This window comes from Ursus maritimus (genome assembly GCF_017311325.1).
Source record: "Ursus maritimus isolate PB19 chromosome X unlocalized genomic scaffold, ASM1731132v1 scaffold_X1, whole genome shotgun sequence".
Taxonomy (NCBI): Eukaryota; Metazoa; Chordata; class Mammalia; order Carnivora; family Ursidae; genus Ursus; species Ursus maritimus.
Genome location: NW_024423319.1, coordinates 110468143 through 110490466, shown reverse-complemented (window position 1 = coordinate 110490466; position 22324 = coordinate 110468143). Strand labels below are relative to the sequence as shown.

General features: G+C 37.8%; 1 protein-coding gene across 1 annotated transcript in view; it reads right to left on the bottom strand.

The window, feature by feature from the left end:
• Nucleotides 1–22324, bottom strand: part of SCML2 (Scm polycomb group protein like 2) — a 93642-nt gene that overhangs the window by 68124 nt on the left and 3194 nt on the right. The window contains exons 2-3 of the mRNA XM_040633817.1: nucleotides 8265–8310; nucleotides 4996–5064 (exon numbers count right to left, since the gene is read on the bottom strand). Of these exons, the coding sequence (XP_040489751.1) occupies nucleotides 4996–5064; nucleotides 8265–8286 (91 nt within the window). The 5' untranslated portion in view covers nucleotides 8287–8310. The remainder of the gene's footprint in view (nucleotides 1–4995; nucleotides 5065–8264; nucleotides 8311–22324) is intronic.

The window sequence follows — 22324 nt, the reverse complement described above, 5'->3', positions numbered from 1 at the left end:
CAAGATCATGACCTGAGCCAAAATCAAGAGTCGGACACTTAACCAACTGAGCTACCCAGGCACCCCATAATTCATACAAAGTTTAATTCTCATCAACCACCTATGCTCTTGTTTAATTTCCTCACTATAAAAGTATTGGGTTTGACAGTTTCCCGTCCTGGGGGAATCTGCATTACCAGCCTCTTATACATCTTTCAAAGGGTAGAATACTTATATACACATACGCATACATACAAATGGAGTGCTGTTACATGCTTAACAACCAGCTTTCCAGAATACACAAGTAAAAAGCCTGACTGGTAGTGTTTGCAGATTTCTATGGTATAAATACTACCACCATGGCTGATCACAAGGTGACAGGGTGAAGTCAACAACAACAAAACTGGGAAGAGATGTGCACAAGTGGCTCTCCCAAGCTGGTGTGAGCCAGCTTCAGCATACCACTGTTATGTGTGTTTATGCATTTATATGTGTATGTACACATATTACATATGGTATTAAGCATGTCATACGTAACACTGTACACCCTGCTTTTTTTAACGATAAATCTACGAGATTGCTCCATTAAAAAAAAAATACTGGGTTTAATTCGGCTTGTAGATGACATGAAGCTAGCACTACCAAAGTGCTGAATGGCATGCAGCAGAATGTCAAGAATATGGGCTCTGAAGTCAAACCTGCCTTCTTCCAGTCTGGCTCTGCTTCTTACAAGCTATGTGATCTAAGCAAGTCATTTCAGTTTCTCAGCCTCAGTTCCTTCATCTACAAAATGAGGAAAAGTAATACATACGGCACAAGGTATTCTGAGAATTAAGTGATGTAGCATACATATGTCACTCAACAAAAGGAATGCATAAACTAGAAGTCATAGTTGTGCCTAAATTTATTAATACTGGATAGCTTTGTCCAAAATGAAAACTGGGGAGCCTGGGTGGCTTAGTTGGTTAAGCATCTGCCTTCAGCTCAGGTCATGATCTCAGGGTCCTGGGACTGAGCCCCACGTCGGGCTCCCTGATCAGCAAGAAATCTGCTTCTCCCTCTCCCTCTGCCTCTCCCCCTGGCTCATGCTCTTTCCCTATCTCTCTCTGTCAAATAAATAAATAAAATGTTTAAAAAAAAAAAAGTGAAAACTGAGGAGCACCTTGCTGGCTCAATCCATAGAGTGTAGGACTCGATCTCAGGGTCATGAGTTCAAGCCCCACACTGGACATGGAGCTACTTAAAATAAAAATTTTTTAGATATATATATTTGGGGGGGGGCACCTAGGTAGCTCAGTCAGTTAAGCATCTGCCTTCAGCTCAGGATATAATCTGAGAGTCCTGAGATTGAGCCCCTCATCAGGCTCCCTGCTCAGCAGGGAGTCTGCTTCTCCCTCTCCCTCTGCCCCTCTCCCCCTGCTTGTGCTCTCTCTTACCCACTTGCTCTCTCTCTCTGTCAAATAAATAAATAAAATATTTAAAAAGATACATAGATATAGATATAGATATAGATATAGATATAGATATAGATATATAGATTTTTTTTTTTAAGTGAAAACTGTGGAGCACCTGGGTGGCTCAGTTGGTTAAGCATCTGCCTTCAGCTCGGGTCATGATCCCAGTCCTGGGATCAAACTCTACATCAGGGTCCCTGCTCAGCAGGGAGTCTGTTTCTCTCTCTCCCTCTCCCTCTGTGCTCTCTCTCTCTCTCTAGCTCTCATTCTCTCTCAGATAAATAAAACACAAAATAAAATAAAAGTGAAAATGGAGATCCATGGTTATAAAATTAACTGACCAGGATATTTCAGTGACCTCCTAAGCACTAACCTGACAATCAGGAAACCCAAGGTTCTAACTGAAGCTCTACTATCATATGACCTTGGAGAACATTAAAAAAAGAACAAAACAGGGGCATGTGGGTGGCTCAGTTGGTTAAGCATCCAACTCTTGGTTTCAGCTCAGGTCATGATCTCAGGGTCATTGGATCAAGCCCTGCATTGGGCTCCATGCTCAGCATGGAGTCTGCTTGGGATTCTCTCCCTCTCCCTCTGCCCCCACCCCCACTCGCTCTCTCTCTCTCTCTCAAATAAAATGTATAAATATTTTTTTTAAACAGGGGTGCCCGGGTGGTTCAGTCAGTTAAGCATCTGACTCTGGATTTCAGCTCAGATCATGATCAGAGTTGTGGGATCAAGCCCCACATCGGGCTCCACACTTAGTGGGGAATTCTGCTTAAGGATTCTCTCTCCCTCTCCGTCTGTCCCTCCCCCTGCTCACGTCTCTCTCTCTCTCTCTCAAGTAAATGAATCTTAAAAAAAAAAAAAAAAGAACAAAACACAAATGGAGGGGGAAATCTGACTATAAAATCATTAAAGAGCCAACATCCCAGGAAGAAAGGAGTGTAAATTAAAGATAATGACAGGGAAACTAAAATCATTTCACAATAATACCTCAGATAAACCAGCTACATTTGTAAAATTTTTCAATGACACTGGAAAAAAATTCATTTAACACATTTTTAAAAATATTTTATCACCATTCGTGTCTGAACAGGCTGTAATTTGAGCTAGCAAATCCTTTACACCAGTATTCTGCAATATGATCATTTTCTATCACATTGCTAGCTAATGACCCTATGTAGCATTTAACCACTGGAGCCTTAACTTTTTTCTTTATTCTTAAGGCAGTATTTTCAGTCCCCAAAACCGCTCAGTTTGGCTGCCCATGTGCTGAGACCCTACCAATAACATAGGGGAAACACGCATAGCAAAAGGCTTTACTTAGATTTAGATTTGCTTAAATTTAGATTTGACATATCTTCAATAATACCACAGCTGGAATTCCTGACCAGGAGCCAAAATAGTCAGAAAGTCTTACCCGAACCTGAGGACCCAGCCTGCCTCTGCATCTTACCCTCATGGACAAACCGGAGCAGGGGAATATTATTCTCCCTCAGAAACGAGGCCTGGCAACTGAAAGGTTTGTTCATGAGATAGGTATACACATATAACCATGTGATCTGATTGTTATTTGCATATGTCCGTGGTCCTTCTTATTTGCCTTGTACTCTATACTAGTCCATACATTAGCCCAAACACATTTTGACAAACTGAACATTATCTATATGAGCCACCTTGGTCTTCTCCAGAGTGAATCAGAATCCTAAAGTCTCCCAGCAGTGCTAGGCTTGGGTTCAGAGGCTCGGTAAAGAAGATGGGCAAAATATCTAGAGTTGGAAGCTTCTCAGCTGAATGATCAGCACCCACTGCTTCATAGCAATTATCACAACTATAACTGGGCATTTGTTTAATGTCAATCTTGCCCCCTAAGCTCAAAGAGGGCAGGAATCATGTTTGTCTTATTCATCACAGGTTTCCCATAGAAGGTTGCCAGTATGTGCCAGGCACCATCCTAGGTACTGTGCACATAGTAGTTAACAGAAGAGACAAAAGTCCTGGCTCTCTTGGAGCTTACCTTCTAATGGTCACTGATTTCTAAGATGAGATGTTAGGGTCAGGGCCCTGAGAAATATCCGTAGATGTCTGTCAATTTAATTAAGTAATATCATTTTTTCAATCAAGTTTGAGAATTTTTAAGAATTACTTGTTTCAATTTTTAAGAATATATTTTTTAAAATTTATTTTTATGAAATGTCCAGTATAGCAAATCTACAGAGACGGAAAGTAGATAAGGGGTTGCCTAGAGCTGAGGGAAAGAAGAGGTATGGGGAAAAACAGGGAGTGACTACTAACTGGGTACAGGATTTCTTTTTAGGATGATGAAAATGTTCTAAAACTGATTATAGTGATAGCAGCACAAGTCTGTGAATATACCAAGAACCAATGAACTGTGTACTTTAAATGGGTGAATTCTATGGTGTGTGAATTGTATCTCAACAAAATGGGTATATTAAAAAAATACAACAGATGGGGAAGATTTGTAGGAATGAGGAAGAACATTTTAACCTAATGGCTTCCCTTTCCTTGGAGGGCTTTGGGAGTTGGAGGGAACTGCTGAAGAACAAATAAGACCAATGGAAAAGGGAGCTAAGGAAGAACTGGGGGCCCAGCCACAGTGAGAAAGAATGATTCCATGCGGATTACCTCTATAGGCAATCTTCCTGTAGGAATAGAAAGTCATAGGTGAACTACCCCAGGAGTGGGGCTAGCAGGACAGGTACAACAGAAAAACAAGGGGCAAAAGGTTTGCCTGGAAAACTCTGATAAACACAGTAAGCCTGTTATAGTTATTTTTTTAAATTCAGCTTTTTGTATGTGTATGACTAATTTTTTGTTTTCCTTAAGAGCAGGTACAATGGGTCAGATCCTATCTCCTGAGTCTCTGATGCAGTGCTATACACTTGCTACTCACAATAAGAAACTTAATACGTGAATTAATAACTCAAAGTTAATAAACATTTACTGAACGTTACTGTATGCCTAGGCATTATATTAGATGCTTTACATTCATTTTCTTTATTTAATTCCAACAGTCCCACGAAGTAAGTAGTATCATCCCTGTGTTACAGAGAAGAAAAAAGAGACTAAGAACGTTGAGTAATTTGCCCAAGGTCAAAAGGCCAGGGAAGAATGAGACCGGGATTCTAGAACAGATCTGTCAGACCTCCCAATGCCTACTAGCTTTTATCCAATTAACTTTCTTTTGACCATCAAAAAAAGGATTTTCACATTGACTCTAATATTAGAAGAAAAGTCTTTATTAATAACCAAATTATCATTTTTAATTGGTAATAAATGGTAATTATTAACTAGGTATCTTTAATTTGGCAAAAAAAGCATTGAAATACATGATTTTTTCTACTTTAATCCCATGCCAATTTATCTCTAAAATAAAACCAAAGTAAATTTTTCAAAATAAAATCTTTTACCTTTCCTATTGCTCAGGTTTTATATTTATAGGAGTCTACTATACAAGACTATACCAAAAGCAATAAGAGTTCATATTAACACTGAATGAAAAGAAAAATATATTGTACTGAACTACTTTAAAACCTACCATTTTGCATAGAAGATGTACCTGAGTGAGGAGGTTTCTCTTGATTCTCCTTCTTGACATCCATTGAATCTAAAAAATGAAAGAAAATAGTGAGCAACACTGGAAGGCCATAGCAAAAATCTAAAAGAGCTCTTAGAAAACGTATAAACTAGGGTGCCTGGGTGGCTCAATCAGGTGAGTGTCTGACTCTTGGTTTTGGCTCAGGTCATGATCTCTTGGGTCATGGAGTTGAGCCCTGCATCAGGCTCCATGCTCAGCAGGGAGTCTGCTTGAGATTCTCTCCCTCTGTCCCTCCCCCTACTCATGTTCACTCTCTCTTTCTCTGTAAAATAAATAAATTAATCTTTTTAAAAAAAGGAAAAAAAGAAAACCTATAAGCTAAAACTATTTTCTAATAGGACCCAGTTTTAATTTTATAATTAATATCCTCATTTCCTGCATAGGATTTCACTTTCTAACATATGTATCTTACAATTTGCTCATTTACTTTGTTTATTGTATGTCTCATTCCACTCAAATGTAAGCTCCAAAAGGGAGCTTACCCCCCTTCCCTCCTCTCTAAAATTAAAAAAAAAAAAAAAAAAAGAATTAACATACCCTAGAAATAAACTGCATGCTTTTAAGAGTTTAAAACATAAAAGGGAAATTGAGATATAATAGAGTAGGCAGAGATTTTTCTCTGTGCCAAGCTGAAGAGCTCCAATAGCACTAGACCTTGTGACTTTACAAATCTAAGACATTATTTGTCCATATATATATCTTAAAGTACTCATTTTTTTTAATTAATCGTAATACTGTTACTACGCTGAAAAAAATTAACCGTAATTCCATAATAACTTCAACTAAGCAGTCAGTCTTCATATTTCCCCAAATATCTTATTTTAAGTGTGTCTCTTTGAATCAGCACCCAAATAAAGTCCATATACAACAATGGACAATAAGCGTCTTAAGTCTCTTTTGATACTTATAGGCTCCTCCTCATCCTCTTTTTCCCCCCACCTTCCTCTGGGAATTTTTTTTTTGCTCATGACACCAGTTTAGTTTTACAGTCTGGATTGTGCTGACTAGCTCCTACGGTGCTGGGTTCTTCTGGTCCTTATCTTTTCTCTAAATATAAGGTATTAGTGGGGCGCCTGGGTGGCTCAGTTGGTTAAGCGTCTGCCTTCAGCTCAGGTCATGATCCCAGGCTCCTGGGATCAAGTCTGGCGTCAGGCTCGATCCCAGGCTCCTGGGATCAAGTCTGGAGTCAGGCTCCTTGCTCAGCGGGGAGCCTGCTTCTCCCTCTGCCTCTGCCTGCCACTCCCCCTGCTTGTGCTCGCTCTTTCCCTCTCTCTCTCTCTCTGACAAATAAATAAATAAATAAAATCTTAAATAAATACATAAATAAATATAAGGTATTAGTGTTTTGATCCAGAAGAGTTTAACCAGATTCAGGTTTTGCTTTTTTGAGGAGAGGAGAAAAGAAGGTGACTTCACAGGTGGTATTGTGTACTTCTCATAAGAGGCTCCTAATATCTAGTTCTCTCTCTTTTTGTGATATGAACAGCCACAGATGGCTACTGCCTAGATCCATTAGTTCATTAGTGATTACAAAATGGAGGTATCCTAATTTTATTATCCTGTTTTTATTAGCCAGAAAACTTATATAGAAAGAAACCTCCCCTCTTCAATCATTCAATTACCTAAGGTACATACCACATAGGAAAGTCACAAGCAACACTTCATTCTTTTCCTTTACTTTCTAATTTTCAAAATAATGAGCTGGATCTCAAGCATTCTCCAAAGATGACAGGTAAGTTTTGTTTTGCTGTGTCATTATGAACTCATGAATTTAACCATACTTAATGTGTTGTCAATCTATCACTCTTTTACTGTTATTGATGCCCAAATTGTCAAATGACAAGTTTCTCAAAGAAGGATCTATGAATGATACCAGGTATACAATTTAAGGTAACAGATCTACTTTCTGGTTATGACTCAGTGCCTCTTCAAGATGTGTGAACATTTGAGATGGATATATAAGCTGCTTTCTATTTAAATGATTTGACTAGTACAAAGAAAGTACACTAAACTAAACACTTGACAAAACTGGAAATAGCAGAGGACAACAACATTCAGCTGTCAGCCACAAGAAAGCTCATAAGAGACACAGGACTTGAACTGGGTGTTGAAGGAAGAACAGGATTTAGGATGGCAAAGGTGTTCAGGATGTATTATGGAAAAGGAAATACAGATGACCCTTGAGTAACATGGAAGTTAGGGGTACCCCCCACCTGCAGTTGAAAAATCCACAAATAACTTTCGACTCTCCAAAATCTTAGCTACTAAAAATCTATAAATGGTTCATTTGAGAGTTTTTTCAAACTGTCACAAATCTCCAAAAAATTTCCCAATATATTTATAAGAAAAAAACCCACACTTAAGTGGACCCATGCAATTCAAACCCATGTTGTACAAAGGTCAACTATACAATTCAAAAGAAAGAGTGCAAATGAGTGTAGCATACTCAAGGCAGGGTGAGCAGACTTCTCACTAAAGCAAGATAAGACAAAGCATTTATTCATTCATTCATTCATTCGTTTATTTATTTATGGGGGGGGCAAAGGGAGAGAGAGAATCTTAAGCAGGTTTCATGCCTAGCACAGAGCCCAACACGGGGGTTTAATCTCATGACCCTGCGATCATGACCTGAGCCAAAATCAAGAGTCAGTCACTTAACCAACTAAGCCACCAAAGCAACCCAGGATGAAGCATTTTTTAACCAATCATATTAGAGTTAGAAGATTTGGATTCTGATTTTGACTTTGTCACAGAGTTGTATGACCTGTTCACTTAAACTCTCTTGAGTGTCAGTTTTCTCACTGATAAAACTAGGAAGAAGGGACACCTGGATGACCCAGTGGGTTAAGCGTCTGCCTTCAGCTCGGGGCATGATCCCAGGGTCCTGGAATGGAGCCCTGCATCAGGCTCCCTGCTCGCCGGAGAACAACCCTCTGCTGTTCCCCCCGCTGTTCTCTCTCTTTCTCTCTGTCTCTGTCTCTCTCTGTCAAATGAATAAATAAAATCTTAAAAAAAAAAAAAAAACTAGGAAGGAAAAACAAAATTATCTTTAATAGCTATTCAGTTCTGAAATTCCAATTCTAAGCACCTAACATGTCCTATGACTTTATTTCTAAAACATCTTTTTTTCCAAAAGTTCAATCTACTAAAAGGTAGTCATTCCAAATGAATAACTAAAAATATCATCATGTCCAGAAAGTAAATCTTACCTTCGTTCACTGTTTGCCCCATGGTATTCTTTTCTGGTACTCTTTCCTACAAGGAGAAAGATGAATTAATGCCTCCTTTTAGCATATTTCTGAAGGGCATTATTATTAGAAATCAGTTATAGATTTAGATCATTTTAATTTATTTCCCTTGAATAAAAATAAGTTCAGTAGATTAGTAGCTGGCAGGGGCTGGGGAAAGAGGGACTAGGGGAGCAACTACTAATGAGATGGGTAAGGGTCTCTTTTTTGGGGTGACGAAAATATTCTGGAATTAAATAGTGGTGATAGTTATACAACCTTGTGAATAAACTAAAAACGACTGAATTGCAACACTTTAAAAGGGTGAATTTTATGGTTAAATGAATTAAAAAGAGCAGATTATCAATTGGTAGAGTTGATATCCAATCTGAGGCCAATCCCAAAACCCACTTAAACCCATATTATGGAGAGGTGGAAGAATTATGACTGTGTTGGTAAAACCTGTAAGAACTGCAAGAGTCAAGTCTTCTAACAAGACAATTACTTGTTCAAAGACCTATGTATTGTGAGTCACTAATTCATTCATTAATTCAAACTTTTCCTGCATGTCCTCAATATGCTAGGCAATCTACAACAAAGAGAAATAATACACTGTCCTTGCCCTCCAGCACCTCCATCCAGTCAGAAACAGGCCTATGAATAAAACACAATATGAGTGCTATAGTAAAGGTATGTACACAGAAATATTTAATATGGCAATAGGATATCCATCTTCCATTACTCTGTGTGCCTATGATTAGAACATGATAATGTGCATGATGGAAGGTAACTTCTTATTTAAAGAAGTCCGTGGAGAAGACATTCATTAAGCCACCCAGAACACCTTCTGCATCTCTGACTCAAATGACTTAAACTCAGAAAACATCTCCTCAAAATTTGCCCCTTCCTTCTGACATTTTTGTTTCTCCTACCAACACACTACTCTTCCAGGTACTTGGGATTTAATACCCCAGGTATGACTGAATGTGTGAGGTTCTCTTCTTCCACTCACACATTCAATCAGTAGCCAACATGCATTCTCTCATTTCTCTTTCCCCTGGCACTAACTGGTTTATACACTCATTAGCTCCTGCCTGGTCTAATACCATAGTTGCCTAACTCCTTTTGCCACAAGGGTCTTTCCCCACCACAACCTACCCAATACATGTCAGATATGGACTAAGCTGCTTTCTGCCCAAATCACTTACCTGCTTCAGTGATTTCACTGACTGCTGAATTGAACAAAAAATCTTCTGGGCCTATTTAAGGTCCCTCACAATTTCAAAGCCACCTGACATCTACCACCTACAGCTATCCTGTGGCCTAGCTCAAAACTCATCATGTTGTCCTATCTGCATGAGATACCCTTTCTTCTGCTGCTTCTTGAAATCCTATCCATCCTTTAAGACCAAACATAAATCCCACCTTTCTTAAAGCCTTTCTTGTTCCTTTCTGTATCACACCATCTGTTTCCAGGTGTGATATAGTCATTGATTTAATAAATATTTACAGAATTCGCATATGCTTGGTGCTGTGTAGACAGAAGATACACAATCTACTACAAAAGACCTTGGAAATCTAGTGAGAGAGACATATTAACAAATAATTATCGAACAAAGAATAAAACACAAACTCTATTAACAGAGGTAAAAGCGGTGCTCTGTGTGAAGACAAAAACACAATTAACTGGGAATATAAAAGAAGCCTTTTCAAAAGAAGTGGCACTTGAACTGGTCCTTTAAAGATGAGTACTTCGATGAGCAGAGAAGAGAAAGAGAGGAATTTTAGGCTGAAGACACAAAACGAGTGGACACTAAGGAGGCTCCTGCCTCCTCTACTTGATTATGAAACACTAGAGTTGCTTAGGTTTCTTCTGGGCTCTTATCTCCCTCTACAGTCTCTCAGGGCCCATGCCTTCAGAAGTCACCCATAAAGAGATGATTCACAAAGCATTACCTCCCCTTTTGAGACATCAGCCCTGAAACTCAGATTGGAATAATCAAATGAATTAAATATTCAATACCACTGTGAGTGAGGATGTTTTCAATTAAAGACCATAGTCGAGTGGCTAAAGAAAAAAAAACAAAGTGAGGGCGCCTGGGTGGCTCAGTCAGTTAAGCCTCTGCCTTCAGCTCAGGTCATGGTCCCAGGATCCTGGGATCAGGCCCTGCATTGTGCTCCCTGCTCAGTGGGGAGCCTGCTTCTCCCTCTCCCTCTGCCCCCCACCCCGCTCGTGCTCTCTCGCTCACTCTATCTCAAATAATAAAATCTTTTTAAAAAATAAATTTAAAAAGAAAAGAAAAAGTGAAATATATAGAGGGTGCTGAATCCAAGCAGTAAGTAAAGGGAGATGAGCTGTAATCCAGGTAGGGAGTGAAGGCACTTACCAACTCTAATCAGAGAGCAAAAAGTTGTGAATTACATTAAAATAAGTTCCACTACTATAAGAAGGGGCTCAGTTGAAAAACTGAGGGATGGGTCACACGTAGAAGGATATACCCAGGTTCCTATGCTCTTCCCTCAAATCTCTAAACCATAACTGAATTCTTGATCTTAACTGTTATCATTGCTCCCATTAGTTAAGTAAATAATCTTGCAACCCTTGAAGGTGAAGATTTATGTATATAGATGACTAAAAGTAAATCTTCGGGGGCGCCTGGGTGGCTCAGTCGTTAAGCGTCTCCCTTCAGCTCAGGGCATGATCCCAGTGTTATGGGATCGAGCCCCGCATCAGGCTCCTCTGCTGGGAGCCTGCTTCTTCCTCTCTCACTCTCCCTGCTTGTGATCCCTCTCACTCTGGCTGTCTCTCTGTCAAATAAATAAGTAAAATCTTAAAAAAGAAAAAAAAAAAGTAAATCTTAGAAGACCTAAATAAATAAATCCACATACCATGCACACAAGTTGGAAGATTTCTTAAATAGGCATAAAATTGCACTAGTTAACTATAAAAGAAAATATTAATAAACTGGATTTAATAACTTATCCAAAGGCAATATTTAATCAAGATAGAGTGGTACAGGCATAAGGATTGACATATAGGCCAATGGATCAAAACAAAGTCCCAAAAGATGCACATTTATATGGTGAATAGATTTTCAACACAAGTGCCAAGGTAATTTAATGGAGAAAGGATAGTTTTGGTGGTTTTTCTTTTTTCAACAAATAGTACTGGAACATTTCCATGTATCAAAAAAATAAAAAACAATACTTATCTCAGAAGTCAATACACAAAAATTACCTCAAAAAAGATTATAAATTTAATGTAAAGCCCACAACTATAAAATTCCTAGAAGAAAACACAGAGACCTTGTGACAACAAGTTAAACTATGACTTCTTAAATATGACACAAAGCAGCACAACACATCAGAGAAAAAACTGATACACTGGATTTCATCAAAACTAACAACTTCTCTTCAAATGATACTGTTAAGGATAAGCCACAGAATAGGAGAAAATACTTGCAAAATATGTATCTGATAAAAGATGTGCATCCTGAATATATAAAGAACTCTTACAACTCAATTTTTAAAAGGCAAACAGTGCAATAAAAACATAATTGGCAAAAGATTTCGATGATCACTTTGCTAAAAAAGATACACAAATGGCCTGTGAAGCGTGTGAAAAGATATTCAACATCATTAGTATTCGGGAAGCACAAGTTAAAACCGCAATGAGATATGACTACATAAAACGGGTAAAATTAAAAAGACTGACAATACCAAACGTTGATGAGAATATGGAAAAACCAGGACTCTCATACACTGCTGGTGGGCATAAAATAATTTTTTAAAGATTTTATTTATGGGGCACCTGGGTGGCTCAGTCGTTAAGCGTCTGCCTTCGGCCCAGGGCGTGATCCCAGGGTCCTGGGATCAAGTCCCGCATCGGGCTCCCTACTCCACTGGGAGCCTGCTTCTTCCTCTCCCACTCCCCCTGTTTGTGTTCCCTCTCTGGCTGGCTGTGTCTCTCTCTGTCAAATTAATAAATAAAATCTTTTTTTAAAAAAAGTTTTAATTTATTTGAGAGAGAGTGTGAGAGAGAGAGCAAGCATGAGTGAGGAGGGGCCAAGGGAGAGGGTGAAGCAAGCTCTCTGCTGAGTGCAAAGCCCATCATGGGGCTCGATCCCGGGACCCCAGGATCATGACCTGAGCTACCCAGGTGTCCCTAAAATAAGTATTTCTATAAAAACAGAACTTTCTTAGCGTTAAATGAAATGCAATGTTGTTAACTTCAAAACCAATGCTTTGGAATCTAAACCACTTATTTTAAAGGTAGAACCACAGACCAAGGAATAAAATAAACACTACTTATCCCCAGATAAAGACAGGAAGAATTCCAGATCCCTTTAGTTTGAGATTAGCCATATTAGATAAGATCAACTCTTTCAGAGTTTGGAAACTTTTCCTTTTCAATTATCATAGTCACTCAACACCAGTGAGCAGATGTATCCCTTGTGAAGTCCAAAGTCATGCCAAATAAAGCCTTCAATACACAAAAAGAACTCAAATTGTTTATGAGTGCATGAATCAGTGACTCAATAAGCATTCCGTTTCAGTCCTCATGGTGTTAAAGTGCAGTGAGTTGTTTGAAGACACCATTCAGACTCTTAACTGTAGAGAATAAACTGAAGGTTACCAGAGGGGAGGTGGGCAGGGGGGATGGGTGAAATAGGTGATGGGGATTAAGGAGTGCACTTGTCATGATGAGCACTGGGTGATGTCTGGAACTGTTGAATCACTATAAAATATTTCTTTTCAAATATTCCGAAATTTATATATTTCCTTGATTTGTTTATCCCTCCTGATTCTCCCCAATATTTCTACTATCAAAGGTTTATATTCGACATATGCAAATGTGTAAGGTTTTTTTTTTTTCTTTTTAAGAAAGAGAAAGAGAGAGAGGGTGCCTGGGTGGCTCAGTCGATTAAGCATCTGCCTTCAGCTCAGGTCATGATCCCAGAGTCCTGAGCCCCACGTTGGGCTCCCTGCTCAGAGGGGAGTCTGCTTCTCCTTCTCCCTCTTCTGCTCCCCCTGCTTGTGTTCTCTCTCTCAGTCTCTCACTCTCTCTCTCCATCTATCTCTAAAGTGAATTAATAGAATCTAAGAGTGCACCACAGAGCAGGGGGCGCCAGGGTTAGGGAGGGACAGAGGGAGAGGGAGAGAGAGAATCTCAATCAGGCTCCACCCCCAGTGTGGAGCCCGACGCGGGACTCAATCAGAGGACCCTCTGAAATCAAGAGTAGGATGCTCAACTGACTGAGCCACCCAGGCACCAGGCGAACGTGTAAATTCTGATTCAATCTAGGCACTAGATGTAAAATCAAGTGAATGCTTAAGCTTACTTTTTTAATATTTTTTTTTAATTATAAGACAGATAAGAAAAAGGGGGAAAAAATCTCCTATAACCCTACCATCAAACAATACCTGCTGTTAACCATCTGATGTATATCCTTTCGATTGTTAAAAATCACATATGTAAATCCATATATAATATACATTTGAACCACTTTTAAATACATAATTTCCAAATTCCATTTATCAATAATCTTCTAATAAAATTCTGCCCATATTATAATTCATAAAGCCAACATTTTTAGCTAAAAACAAAAACTGGACAATAATAAATGCCTTTTAAAAGTTCATGCCTTGGGGCACCTGAGTGGCTCAGTCGGTTAAGCATCTGCCTTCAGCTCAGGTCATGATCTCAGGTCCCTGGGATCGAGTCCCATGTCTGACTTCCTGCTCAGCAGGGAGTCTGCTTCTCCCTCTCTCTACTTATGCTCTCTCTCTGTCTCTATCAAATAAATAAACAAAATCTTGAAAAAAAAATTCATGCCTTAAGGAAAAACTCCACTATTTCAAGATTAACACTCAAACAGGAGAAAAATTAGTGCTTATTCTGTAACCTAAAAAGTGATAAACACCAGGCACCTGGGTGGCTCAGTAAGTTAAGCTTCCAACTCTGAATTTCAGCTCAGGTCATGATCTCTGGGTCATGAGATCAAGCCTCACATCAGGTTCTGCACTGGGGGTGGAGCCTGCCTAAGATTCTCGTTCTCCTTCTCCCTCTGCCCTGCCCCTTTAAAAAAAAAGTGACAAACACCAAGTTAGATGAAAATACATTTACTAAGGCATTGGGTCAATTTTTAAGTTTATGACATATTTATCATTTTTTAATATTGTTTGATCACCAAAACTTTTCACCATTTCTATATAATTGTTATGTCCTATACCATGCAATTTTTTAAAAGGCTTAGTAGTTCCAATATAAAAACATACTTATAGAAGGATGGGCCTTCTAGTATTAAAAAGAACAAATAGGGGGACGCCTGGGTGGCACAGCGGTTAAGCGTCTGCCTTCAGCTCAGGGCGTGATCCCGGCGTTGTGGGATGGAGCCCCACATCAGGCTCCTCTGCTATGAGCCTGCTTCTTCCTCTCCCACTCCCCCTGCTTGTGTTCCCTCTCTCGCTGGCTGTCTCTATCTCTGTCAAATAAATAAATAAATAAATAAATAAATAAATCTTTTTAAAAAATAAATAAATAAAAAGAACAAATAGGGGTGTCTGGGTGGCTTAGCTGGGTAAGCGACCAACTTTTGATTTTGGCTCAGGTCATGATCTCAGGGTCGTGTGTTGGGCTCTGTGCTGGGCATGGGGCCTGCTTGGGATTCTCTCTCCCTCTGCCCCTACCCACCCCTTAAAAAAAAGAGCAAATAAAAATGTACTAGTTAGAAAAAAATTAGTATTCAACCTGAATGATTAATTTCTCTCTGGTCTATATAAGTTTCACTACAAGTTAAATATGCCAATTCAATGGGAAGGATAAACATTTTCCTAGGACTAAGTACTAGGAGGAATATGTACAGATCTTGATGTAGAGGAATGCTCGTTAATTTAATAGAAACTATCTTTGAGTATAATTTGAGAAAACAGAAAAGTTCTTTTGTCTCTCTTAAAATGCCCCAGCATTACACTGTAATTCATCTATGTCTTTCATCACTATACAAAGGTAGAGATTATAGAAGCCAAAGGAATAGATCATGATCTACTGGTAAATACTGCTGGCATCAACTCATAGTTGAATACCCAGTGCCTCAAGTAAAGATATGCCGTGGAGCTAAGAACATATCTATATGACTTACATACCAGATATGCAGATAGCACAGCTGTTGTCTTTCTGGAAAAAATTAAAAGCCTATCATTCTTTTAGAAATAAAAACGCATCTCACACAGTCGTCGTCTGCATAGGAAACAACAGAAAAGCTTAATTTTGCTCCCAATATACTTTGAACTGCTTCAGCACTTTTAAGAAAGACTCAAATAGGACTGCCAAAGTAGTTCTCCATGTTATATGGGAGAGAAAATTTGGGCAAGAAAAAAAATTAAAAGCTTTGTTTTGTTTTTGCCAGCATACAGAGAAGTTGCTTCACTGAATGCATATAAGGAGCAACTTCACTGTGTTAAAAAAAATTTTTTTTCAAATATAAGTCAGCCAAAAGAAAAGTATTAGGTTAGCACTATTTTCTTTCAAAGATTTCATTTATTCATTTCAGAGAGAGAGAGAGAGCACAAGCATGAGTGGGGGAAGGGGCAGAGGGAGAAACAGACACCCTGCTGAGCAGGGAGCCGGATGCAGGGCTCAATCCCAGGACCCTGGGATCATAGCCAGAGCAGAAGGCAGACGCTGAACCGATTGAGCTACACAGGCACCCCTGGTTAGCACTATTTTATAATAAGTGTCTAACACTGACATTTCTTTTACCAACATACTACAGGTACACTAAATCTAGTTAATGTATCTAGCAAACTTTGAACAAGCATTGATATTCTGGGATCCCTTACAAAACCATTTGTTTTGAAGATTGTATCTTGTTATAGAATTAAGAGCTAATAAGAGATCAACAAATGCTTTGAAAATTCCTGCATTGTCTTCAGCCATTTTCTCAGTACGATTAAACAATGATTAATAGTGGAATTATTTTTTAATTTTTTTTAATTTATTTCTTTCTTGAAGATTTTATTTATTTACTTGACAGAGAGCGAGCACAAGTAGGCAGAGCAGCAGGCAGAGGGAGAGGGAGAAGCAGGCTCTCCTCTGAGGAGAGAGCCCGACGTGGGGCTCGATCCCAGGACCCGGGGATCATGACCTGAGCTGAAGGGAGACGCTTAACCAACTGAGCCACCCAGGCGCCCCAATAGTAGAATTATTAAACCTAAAATTCCCATTGATCTTACGTGATTCTGGAGAAAATTCTAAGTGTTTTTTTTTTCTTTCTTTGAGAAAGAGTTTTAAAGAACTATTTAGCAAGTTAATGGGTCTATAATTCTAAGATTACAGGGCCTTTCCATTACTTGTTTGTTTCAGGTTGTTTGTTTTGCTTTTCCATTTTTTTGGTTTTGTTTTGTTTGAAGATAAAGTAATACACCTTGAGTCTCAAATTAGAGACCACTATGTGAAGAGTCAGTAAGGATAAACATTTTTACAAGAACAGGAACTTAACAAGTCTGACAAGGAAGAAATCTCCCAGGGCCCTTTTCAACTTTAAGCCATTGACCAGTTGTTATAAAATGGATGGAATTATATAGAATCTCAATCTGAGAAGGTATAAAAATAAACAATGTACAGCTGAAAAAGATAAGCTTGTTCCTGTACCAACAGCAAAATTTGCTGCATATTTCCCAGACAGAAGTCCCATAGGTGGGAATACGTAATGTCCAACCTTAAGCATTATTAGACTTGTTCACTGAACCTCCCATTTGGCAGATATTAAAATCCACATTTTTTGAAATAATCAAGTGACCTTAAATTGGGACATCAAATTTTTATTGGTGTAGAAAAGATTCTCTACACTATTATACATTTACCAGACTAACCTTTTCCTGATAACTAAGATTTTGGTAATAAATATAACAACACTGAAAATACAAAGAGTTGCTGGGACACTCTACTTTTTGCAATCTGGCCACTACCTACCTTCCTTTTCCCACAACTGCTTTCCAAAACCCTAATTACCTCCCAGTCATCAGACCCCATTTCAGTGTTTCAGTCCTTATTCTCTTGACACTTCAGGAGTGATAGGTCACCCCTCATTCCAGACACCTCTCATCTCTGAGCCTCAGGTTCTCTGGTTGTCCTACTTCTATTACCCCTCTGTGTCTACTTCCTCCTCCTGTCCTAGCCATTGATCTTCTCTAGTCACTCAGTCTCTTCCTCTAGATCCTAGTAATTTTAGAGTCTAGAATCTCATTCTGTTCCATGGTGATGCAACATCCCTATGTAGATGACTCCTATATCAGCATCTCTCATCTCAATCTCTCTCCAAAATTTCTAGTGTAGCCAATTGAACATCAGTCAAAATGCCTCACAACCACTTCAAACATTACATATTTAAGAAATCAAACTCCTTTGCCTTCCAAAATAACTGCTTCCTTTTTAAATAAGCATTACTAATACCCAGTCTTTCTGAATTAGAAGTCATCTTTGATTCTCTTCTTCCTTTGTCCAGTACCTTATCAATTACCAAGTTCTGCTGATCCTTGAAGATCAGAAAGCTGGTAGTGAAAGAAAAACGATTCAAACCTAAGTCTGTTAAAACCCCAAAAAGACAGGTTTCAGTACACTGTCCTTGCTTCGAAAGGGAAAAGGAGACACACCATGCACTTTGGATAGAATGGATCCATGAGGCGTAAGAAAATAAAAATTATGGTCCCTAGGGTCTAACGATGGTAGTGATGAAAATGGTAATAATAAATACTATGAGTTGTCACTTATTGAACTCTTGCTAAATATCTTGTACCCTACTAGGGCCTTTATATACATTTTTCTTATCTAAAGCCTATTACAAGCCTGTAGGGTTGTTACTGTTAATAATGTCCATTTGAAAGTTAAGAATATTGAGGCTCAAAGATTTGCACAAGATCACGCAGTTAGACTGGACAAAGGTCCTTGAATGCTTAACCATTTTGCTAAAATCTCTTCTGTTGTGTTTGTGTACATGTTTTACCTCACCCTGATAGAATTAAGCTTTTAGGGGCAGTATTACGTCTGGTTCATTTTTGTATTCTCCATTGTCTATCCACAGTGTCTTTTACTTGTAGGGCTCCCAAAATGTTTGCTAAATGACTAAATGTAATCTGCTGTGCTACTGGCTACTTATACCTAAATCATATAGTCCCAGGACATTGTGGTTTTAAAAAAAATTGGGAGGGGGGCTGGCTGTCATTGTTGTTCTTCTCGGTTCCTTCTTGCAATGTTTAATCTGCTATGGTTTAATTTACACAAGTCTAGGTCAACGGGCCAAGGAGAAAATTCTGTGAGAACTGAGACAATCCCTTACTCTTCATATCATCCTCCTTCCCAACATCTGATTAACCTTTAATTTTTTACTCTGAATTTGATTTCTAGAATGTTTGAGGTCTCAAAAGACAGGCCTCAGTGTAAATTGGTCACTACTTTAAGTGTTTTTTTTTAGGGAGAAGAACAGCTAGGAATATATGCTGTACCAGAATTCAGTTTATAAATTCCAATTACATTACAGTTGGAACTAAAACACATGCTTTAAACCAATATTCACACACACAAAAACGGAAAGACACTGTCACTACACACAAAATAACTTGGTTGCATAAATATTTCATTATATTCCTTTGAGTATATCAATAGTATAAGAAGTTTCAAGGCCAGGAGAGGTTCACAAATATGCTTGCTGGTAGTTTTAAAGAAAATGTTGGAATAAGTGATCAAGTTACACACACACATAATTCATCAGAAAATAGTAATGAAATAGCATAAGTAGAACTTTTTTTTCATTTTTAGTCTATCTTGTTATGAAGACACTGTTTTCAAAATTGAATAACAAACAAAAAAGCTCTTCTTTGCTGCCCAGTCAATATGTAAGAGGATGATAGGGAAGCCTGAGTTAACTGCATTAAGATAGCACCTTTAAGTTTTTCATTTTGACTTAAAAATAGTTTATTACTTTGGTTGCAAAAAGTACTTCACATCTCTACCTAAATGCAAAAACTCATACTGATTTAAGTGAAATACATTATAGCTATATATTTTCCTTTGACAAAGAGCAGCTGGCTCTTTTAACTTTTTTAACTTTTTTTTGCTTCTGGTAATGGAGATTATCCTAATACAGCATAGGAAAAATGTATATATCCATCATATATGCATATATAATTTGTTGGAATTGGAGATGATTCATTACTTAAGGATCTCACAAACACCTACTCAATTCACTCAAGTAAATAATCAAATTTGCCACTTTCTGATACATCTATAAAAGTAAACAGGAAAAAAAAATTCTGAATTCTAATGTTGCAATTACCTTTAAATATAAAATTCCATCTCTGAATTGTGAATAATCAATATTAAGAATGAACATTTTTGGTAGTGAGGATTTATCAAATCTAGCCTCCTGGAGGAAATTAAGGTTTCTAGAGGAGCAATTTTAATTATGCTTTAGTAAAGTCTACCCCAAAAAGTTAGAAACTAGTCTTTTTCTGTATCAAAACAAACCCAAGAAGAAAATAACTATTTTTAAGAATTTTTAATTTATCTCAAAAATTATAGCTTATAAGTTGAAATAATTACCTGCAATTTTAAAATAATTTATCTGAAAGCTATGCATTTACTTAAGTACGTTATATCAGGAAACAGATAAATGAAAGACAAGTCAAGGGTTGCCAAAATCCCAGTTTATAGTTGTAAATTCCTAAGGTTTTAAAGCACAGCCACAGGCTAATTGCCCAAAGACCTGCTGCCCACCGACATTTGCGGAGGACTGAAGTTAATAGCAGGGCATGTCAATTTACTACAGGCAGCTCTTGGTGTGACATTTTGACAAAAGAACTGGGTCAGGTTACAGCCTGTTCCTATTATCACAGCAGTCTAGATTTATAGTTTCTAACACCAGCCCTACAAGAAATAATGGAAATGATGACAACAACAATCCCTGCTAGACAACAGACTACAGAAAAGCATGCAATAAACCACAGTCTGAAGTGACCAGAAAACTAAACATCCCTGACAATACTTAAAACGTGAGGCAGGTGTCAGTAAATTATTCGTTTAAGTATTTCTAGAACCTCTCAAAATCTCAACCCAAAAAAATCTCAAATCAGAGTTTCTAATCTAAAATAAAGCAATATTTAAAGGTACTTACCAGTATCAAGTACTGCATTTTAATTCTTTTAATAACTACCAAAGATAATGTGTTTCATTTGAGCAGTTTTATAAAACTCTACCAAGTCAATAAAAAATAAAGATAATACTGATCATTATTTTTCAAATAACATTAAAGTATATTGAGAAATACTCCAAATAATATTTTAAATCTTTCAAATGGAACAAAAAGACAACAGTTTCACAGCAAAAAGCATGTTTACAACTGTACAGAGAAGCAAGATAACAGAAAAAACACATGTGATTCAATCACAGTCAACTTTAAATATATAAACAAAATCTTAAACTAGCTAAGAATGATGAAAAGTGACCAAATGATAAAGAAAATAAGAACTTTCTCAATACACATACCAAATTTAAAAGACTATGTCAAGGTTACAAGGTACATACCAAGCAAATGAAGCTGTTTATGACTGGAATTCTGCACCAGTTAATCCTTATGAGAAACGGAGGTTGAGAAAAATCAAATATGTCTAAAGACAAGAAGCAAAGCGAGTCCCACCAACTGCTCCCTGAGAAAAGAAAGTATTCTAAAGGTATGCCCTAGAATTGCAATATATCTGTCCCTTCTGAAGTTTACAATGGCACATTACCACAAAAGGTGGGCACTCTCTTTCCGCTCTTAGAACAATTTGCTCCTATAAACTTAGGAAGGGGCAGAGCCACAGCCATAAACACAGGTCACAAGTAGTAGGTAGTCAAATGCTATCTTCAAATGTTTCCCAGTTCTTTACTCATAAAAAAAAAAGCTTATTCTTTTTTTCTTCTCCTTGGTTAAATAAGGAATTCATCTACCTTAGGGAGAGGAGTATGAAATTAAATTGAACAGCAACATCATATAAACTGCTTAAAAGATTCCCAAACCTTTCACTTTTCACGCAACAAGATATCCTCATTTATTACATCAAAACCTTTCCACCACACGCCCAAAAAATGAAAGTAGGGGAAAGGTTTAGGGATATATGTTTAGTAGAAACCATTTAACTTAAAAATCACTTGTATTTTTACTTCCAAGGTGGCCAAGGTTTACTTAGATTAGACAACATAAAGACAAAATAAGCAAAAACGCCTTACTCATGAAAAGCAAAAAATATATATATATATGCACATCACAAATCTTAGATGGTTTCTAAAATTTTTTTCAAGTTATCTGGCTTTAAGAACCATCACCTCTGTTATCTTTTTTAAAATGAGATGTTATTTTTTAAAATGAGATGTTATCACTATAGTAAAGGCATTTCTATACTTAAAGTAACCAAAGCCCAAACTAGTTAGAGACTTGGAACACTTACCACTAAATTATACCAACCTATTCTAACATAAGATAAACAGCAGTGGTTTCTTTCAACTACTTCCCTAATACAAAAGGATCACAAATATTAAGACCCCAACCCAGGGAAGGGCGAACTTTTTCTTTCAAAATCATCAACATCAGCCATTTTCAAAATTTCCAGGTTTTTGGTTCCTGAAATTAACTATCACTTCAAATCCTAAGATATTATGTAGTAATTTTCCAGACATCAAAAATGTTCTTAAAATTCTTAAGGGTGCTTGATTTGCTCACTCCAAGCTACAAAACATCTCCTGGCAATGCCAGACCTATATTCACAACCACAGCCTCAAAGCTCTAACACTGATGGCTAGCAGAGCTCACTTTGTTCATATCTTGTGTATCCTAAAAACCAGGAATATGACTATGAGGAGACAATGAAACTTCCAGAGAGGTGAACTAAAAGAGAAAATGACCTCAGATTTCCATTCACAGCTGGAATCAGAACACGGCCGGCATAAAGGGGAAAAGGGGAGCAGACAGGGTAACCTGGCAAAAAAAAAAAAAAAAAAAAAAAAAAAA